General features: G+C 30.7%; 1 protein-coding gene across 5 annotated transcripts in view; it reads right to left on the minus strand.

The window, feature by feature from the left end:
- LOC119602498 (serine-rich adhesin for platelets) overlaps positions 1–7,832 on the minus strand; it is a 55,297-nt gene that overhangs the window by 32,361 nt on the left and 15,104 nt on the right. For all 5 annotated transcript variants that reach the window (XM_037954050.1, XM_037954047.1, XM_037954048.1 and 2 more), the window contains exon 2: positions 689–1,680. In XM_037954050.1, coding sequence (XP_037809978.1) covers positions 689–1,657 — 969 coding nt within the window. In that variant the 5' untranslated portion in view covers positions 1,658–1,680. The remainder of the gene's footprint in view (positions 1–688; positions 1,681–7,832) is intronic.

A 7,832-nucleotide genomic window follows, 5' to 3' on the forward strand; every position in this document is an offset into this window, starting at 1 on the left:
AATTTAAATCAAATTTTCTATTCTTTGCCCCAAAACATATGTATATATATGTGTGTGTAAATAGATGTTGTATACAAGTTGCAACATTTTAATAAAAGAAGCAAAATACATGGTAGTATGTAAATACTTTTTTTGCTGTTGTTGTTTTGTTTTTATGTAAATTTTGTAGTTCTTTTTTTAGCATTTACGTATTGTTTATGTGGATTGTTTTTTGTATTTTTGTTGTTATTTTCACCACCATTTTACACACCACCCTTAAAGAAACCCAAAAAATTATTTTGGCAAAGGGTATGTATGTTTTGGGGTAGTAGGAACAACAAGAAAATCATTGTACAACACAAGTATTTAAATAAATATATGAACATATTGACAAACTTTTAAAAATATAATATTTTGTTGTACTTGCGGCACTACGACGAGTAGTACTGATGTTTGTTTAACACAGATAACTATGTAGGTATGTTCAGTTCGAAATTCTGAATACAAACGATATGTGTAAAAACGACTACGACATCAAATTGAAAAAAAAAAGCGAGTAAAACGAGGAGTATGCGAGCCACACACTAAATGTTGTTTCCACCATTTAAGAAAATCAATATTATTCAAAGTTTATATAACTTCACTATATCTAGGAATACTTTAACACTTAAACACTATTAAATAGAAATAAAATTCATAGAAAACTTACCATTTTGCTAAAATCTTTAACATTTTCCACAGCTGTTGAAGTTGAGGTTTGCTTGTCAACTCCCGTAGCTGTTGTTGGAGTAGGAGTTGTTGTCGATGTTGTTAATGTTGATTTTGATGAAGTCTTAAGACCATCACCTTGATCTTTTGTTTTGGCTACATCATGTAATGATGAAGATTTTATATTTGCTGCCAAACATATTTTATCTTTTGAGGAATCCGTTTTGTTATTCCAACTAGAGTTATTGTTATTATTATTATTGTTATTTGTGGAAACTTTAAAATTTCTACGCAACGACAGTGACCGTTTGATTAATGTGGGTTCCGCCACATTAGCGTCCGTTTGTGAGATTAATGCCAGCTTTCGTCTAGTACTGAATTGTAGTCCACCGGTCGCAATAGCCGTAGTTGTTGTTTCGTGGGTGTTTTTACTGGTATTGCTGCTATTGCTGTTGTTGTTGCTGCATTTCTCCTCATTTACAGTGCATGCATTCGTCGTAGTCGGTGTTTCATTTATGGTTGGTTCCATGATGAGTGGTAAATTTGATTTTGCACCACGCAAACGCACTGAAGAGGAACGTTTGAAATTGTAATGTTTTTGTTGATGATTCGATGACGACCAAAGTGTTGCCAAAGGATATGGTATTTTTGTTTTGGGCGCTAAGGTTGCTAAATTATTGGATCTTGGTAGTATATATGTCCTAGATGAGGAACAGTAGGAGATTGGTAGTGGTAGTAAAGACGTATGTTTGGATAGTTTTGTGTTAGCTGGTGCAGTTGTTTTATTGTTATCTATTGTATTGTTAATTGGGTTAAAGACAACGACGTCTTTTATTATTATATCTTTACAGGTGTTGTTGCTGTTGTTAGCGTTGTTATTGTCGTTAGTATTTGTTTCTATCTGTAGGTTTTTTAGCACAGTTCGATGATCTATTCGAGGATATGTCGACGTTGCCAACGATGACATCATTTTAAATTACTGTTATTTTGTAACTGAAATGAAGGAATTAAAAATGGTAGAAGGAAAATTTAATTAAAACTATTTGCATACAATTAAAGAGAATTATTTAACTAAATATTGGTTACATTTAAAATGATTTAATAAATAGTAACCATATAAATGGATAAAACTTGACTATAGACTGGACTATAGAATATATGATAGACTAGAGCAGACTAAAGACTATACTATAGACTAGACTGTTGACAAGACTATAGTCTATGCTATAGACTAGACTATATTCTAGACTACAAGCTTAACTATGGAGTCTATAGACTAGACTATTGACTAGACTTTAAACTAGACTATAAACTAGACTATAAACTAGACTATAGACTGGGCTATAGACTAGACTATAGACTAGACTATAGACTAGACTATAGACTAGACTATAGACTAGACTATAGACTAGACTATAGACTAGACTATAGACTAGACTATAGACTAACTATAGACTAGACATAAATAGACATATAAACTAGACTATAGACTAGACTATAGACTAGCCTATAGACTAGAACTATAGACTAGCTTAGAGACGAGACTATAGACTAGACTATAGACCTAGACTATAGACTAGACTATCGACTAGACTATAGACTAGACTATAGACTAGCCTATAAGACTAGACTATAGACTAGCTTATAGACTAGACTAAGAGACTAGAACTATAGACTAGACTAGAACTAGACAAATATAAAGACATAAGACTATAGACTAGACTATATACCTAGACTATAGACTAGACACTATAGACTTAGACTATAGACTAGACTATAGACTAGACTATAGACTAGACTAGACTAGACTATAGACTAGACTATAGACTAGACTATAGACTAGACTATAGACTAGACTATAGACTAGACTATAGACTAGACTATAGACTAGACTATAGACTAGACTATAGACTAGACTATAGACTAGACTATAGACTAGACTATAGACTAGACTATAGACTAGACTATAGACTAGACTATAGACTAGACTATAGACTAGACTATAGACTAGACTATAGACTAGACTATAGACTAGACTATAGACTAGACTATAGACTAGACTATAGACTAGACTATAGACTAGACTATAGACTAGACTATAGACTAGACTATAGACTAGACTATAGACTAGACTATAGACTAGACTATAGACTAGACTATAGACTAGACTATAGACTAGACTATAGACTAGACTATAGACTAGACTATAGACTAGACTATAGACTATAGACTAGACTATAGACTAGACTATAGACTAGACTATAGACTAGACTATACTAGACTATAGACTAGACTATAGACTAGACTAGACTAGACTATAGACTAGACTATAGACTAGACTATAGACTAGACTATAGACTAGACTATAGACTAGACTATAGACTAGACTATAGACTAGACTACAGACTAGACTATAGACTAGACTATAGACTAGACTACAGACTAGACTATAGACTAGACTATAGACTAGACTACAGACTAGACTATAGACTAGACTATATACTAGACTATAGACTAGACTATAGACTAGACTATAGACTAGACTATAGACTAGACTATAGACTAGACTATAGACTAGACTATAGACTAGACTATAGACTAGACTATAGACTAGACTATAGACTAGACTATAGACTATACTATAAACTAGAATATAGTCTAGACTATAGAAAACACTATAGACTAGATTATATACTAGACAATAGACAATATTATAGACTAGGCTATAGAATAGTTAATAACCTAGACTATAACCTAGACTATAGACCAGGCTATTGACCAGATTATTGACTAGATCTAAACTAAAGATTAGAATATGGGCATTTCCACCGAAAAGTATATTTTTTGTCACATCACGTCACGCACATTAATTGACAATATCTTAGGACCATTCTTTTTTATTGGTCGCAGCTTTATCCTATGCATAGAGCTATTAGAACTCTACATAAAAATATAAACAAAATAAAAATATATTGTTTCCATAGATATAAGCAGTTAATTGTGCGCGACGTGATGTGACAAAAGTTGACTTTTCGGTGGAAATGCCCATATATAATAGAATACACTATAGAATAGACTATAGACTAGGCTATAGACTACTATGTGGACTATTTATCGAAAGTTCTTAAGTTAGAATATCTACCGAAAATGTCGTGGAGGTATGTACATCCATGGGTAACTAACTAAGTAACTAGCTAACAAACTAACTAAAAGATAGTCTAAAAGTATGGGTTGAAAAAGACCAATTATCAAGTACATTTAAACCCTAATACTTCCCTTTGTTTCAAAAAAAGGAAATGAATAATCTCAAGTACATCATTGAAAATGCTCTCAGCCATATAAAATATACATATAATTTAATCTTACTTTCTTTTTATATCGAATGAATATAAAGCTTACTTTTAATAATTAATCTTAAACATAAAGTTATTAAAACTAATAAAAAAAATATAAACAAGAAATTGTTTACATTTCACTGAACATCAACCATCCATTCCAGCTACAATTTACCGCATGGCAAACAAACAAAAAAAAAATAACAAACTTAAAGAGAAGCAGCAGAGAAGAAAATCTACATCATCAACGTTATTACAAGTAAAACAAAAAAATGTGTAAAATATCGGGGCTCAAACACATAATAAATCTTGGCAAAAATATTGATGAACAAATGTTCATATGTACGAGCGTTTGAAAGCATTGTATTCGTGTTAAATACATAATTTACTTTCATTATAAAGTTTAGACTTAAAACATGTTCAAATAGTTTTATTTTCTTTAAGTATTTGTTATTTAAAAAGTGAAAATAAATTAGTTTTAATTAAGCTTTCAAAATTAATTTCAAATATAACCATAGTTTCTAGGCGGATTTTAAATATGTGAAAATTTTTAGCTAAAAGTTTGCAATAATTAAAGAGAATTAACAAAACAAGTTAATTATGCTTAAAAGAGCGGCAAATGATGCTTGAATAAGAGTAATGGAATGAGGAATTTGTTTAAGGAAAATCTTAACTAATTTAAATAGTTTATAAACAAATGATGAAAGCTAAATTTCTCAATACAATTGTTTGATAAAACTATTTAGTATTAACGCTTGCAGTTGGTCGCTTACATTGTAATTTGTTAATTTTACATTTTAGGTCTATTTATCATTAATTACACGTACTCATATTTTTACACTAAATTGAAAATTTAACATTAATTTAACTATAAATAAAACGGAAGTTGGCTAAAGTTTATAAACACTATATTTTTAAAGTTATTAAGGTTAATTTGTTGTTTTTTTTTTTTTAATTTTGAACTGCGAAAACACAATAACAAACTAGACCCAAAACAAAATTATTCAAACAGTTAAACAATTGTATAAACAATTTGTTGTTATTGCATGTACTAACACAACTAGTAGATACAAGTAAAAATTACATAATATCTCATGTTTGTACTAAACTTGTTTAACTATAATTTACCCATCATACTAAATGTTTAGTACCTACAAGTAGTTTTTTAACAACACTTTCTTCAATATTTTTGGTTTAAATTATTTAACTTTATTATTGCGGTTTTTATTATTAACAGTTAAATGTTTCTTAAAAAAATTACATAAAATTCTATGAAAATAAATGTACTAAATATTTATTTACAAAAGATTCTGAGAATTTTTCACTAAAGATTAACAGTGTAGTTTTTATTAAGAGCAGAAATCAAATGAAAGGTCTTTCAAATATCTTTCTTTTTGGTATACAAACATACAAATAAACATTTTGTTATTTCTAATAAATAATACTAAAATCTCATGTAATTTATTATCCGATAAGACTTTTTTTAAAATAGCCACCAACAGGCATTCTGAATGCATCTCAATTGTTACACTCAAAAGAAAACACAGATAGTGTTAAAGTATTTGACATTTGACATTATTGCTTAAAACAAATTGATTTGAGACCGTTGACGGCATCTGATTAGAAATTCAGCGCTTTTTGAGAAAAGAAACTGCACTAAATTATATGAGTTTTCCACAGTGTATACAAAGTTTTAAAAACACCTTTTATAATTTAAATTAACGCATGTATGTTGAAAACAACTTTCCGAAAAACCTCAAAAATGGACTCAAATCCAAACTTAATCAATTTCATTAAAGTTTTAGAATAGTGGTAATAAGACCCAGAGGAGACGTGCTAGAAGTTAAAATGTTTGGAAATAAAATCGATTTTTAACTATAGAATTCTCAACTAAAGTCTGGGCTATTGATTGATTTAGACTATAGACTAGTTTATACACAATAGGCTGGACTATAGACTAGACTATAGACTGGACTATAGACTAGACTATAGACTGGACTATAGACTTGACTATAGACTAGACTATAGACTAGACTATAGACTAGACTATAGACTAGACTATAGACTAGACTATAGATTAGACTATAGACTAGACTATAGACTAGACTATAGACTAGACTATAGACTAGACTATAGACTAGACTATAGACTAGACTATAGACTAGACTATAGACTAGACTATAGACTAGACTATAGACTAGACTATAGACTAGACTATAGACTAGACTATAGACTAGACTATAGACTAGACTATAGACTAGACTATAGACTAGACTATAGACTAGACTATAGACTAGACTATAGACTAGACTATAGACTAGACTATAGACTAGACTATAGACTAGACTATAGACTAGACTGTAGACTAGACTATAGACTAGACTATAGACTAGACTATAGACTAGACTATAGACTAGACTAGACTAGACTATAACTAGACTATAGACTCAGACTATAGACTAGACTATAGACTAGACTATAGACTAGACTATAGACTAGACGATAGACTAGACTATAGACTAGACTATAGACTAACTATAGACTAGACTATAGACTAGACTATAGACTAGACTATAGACTAGACTATAGACTAGACTATAGACTAGACTATAGACGAGACTATAGACTAGACTATAGACTAGACTATAGACTAGACTAGAGACTAGACTATAGACTAGACTATAGACTAGACTATAGACTAGACTATAGACTAGACTATAGACTAGACTATAGACTAGACTATAGACTAGACTATAGACTAGACTATAGACTAGACTATAGACTAGACTATAGACTAGACTATAGACTAGACTATAGACTAGACTATAGACTAGACTAGAGACTAGATCATAGACTAGACTATAGACTAGACTATAGACTAGACCGATAGACTAGACTATAGACTAGACTATAGACTAGACTATAGACTAGACTATAGACTAGACTATAGACTAGACTATAGACTAGACTATAGACTAGACTATAGACTAGACTATAGACTAGACTATAGACTAGACTATAGACTAGACTATAGACTAGACTATAGACTAGACTATAGACTAGACTATAGACTAGACTATAGACTAGACTATAGACTAGACTATAGACTAGACTATAGACTAGACTATAGACTAGACTATAGACTAGACTATAGACTAGACTATAGACTAGACTATAGACTAGACTATAGACTAGACTATAGACTAGACTATAGACTAGACTATAGACTAGACTATAGACTAGACTATAGACTAGACTATAGACTAGACTATAGACTAGACTATAGACTAGACTATAGGACTAGACTATAGACTAGACTATAGACTAGACTATAGACTAGACTATAGACTAGACTATAGAAGACTATAGACTAGACTATAGACTAGACTATAGACTAGACTATAGACTAGACTATAGACTAGACTATAGACTGAGACTAGACTATACTAGACTATAGACTAGACTATAGACTAGACTATAGACTAGACTATAGACTAGAACTATAGAACTAGACTATAGACTAGACTATAGACTAGACTATAGACTAGACTATAGACTAGACTATAGACTAGACTATAGACTAGACTATAGACTAGACTATTGACTATAAACTAGACTATATACTAGACTATTGACTATAAACTAGACTATAGACTTTTTTGGTAACATTTATTTTGTTTATATAATAGTGCGTACTGGTGTACCGGGTCGCGCTACTGGCCCCAAATTAGGACTATGATGGACCTCTCTACACTAAAAACTAATCGGTTCTATGGCACAGATCAAGTTGTGTAAGATTTCGACTTCAAT

This window comes from Lucilia sericata, unplaced genomic scaffold (genome assembly GCF_015586225.1).
Source record: "Lucilia sericata isolate MDLA Ls3-8-SP2 unplaced genomic scaffold, ASM1558622v1 Contig000235F_arrow, whole genome shotgun sequence".
Classification (NCBI taxonomy): Eukaryota; Metazoa; Arthropoda; class Insecta; order Diptera; family Calliphoridae; genus Lucilia; species Lucilia sericata.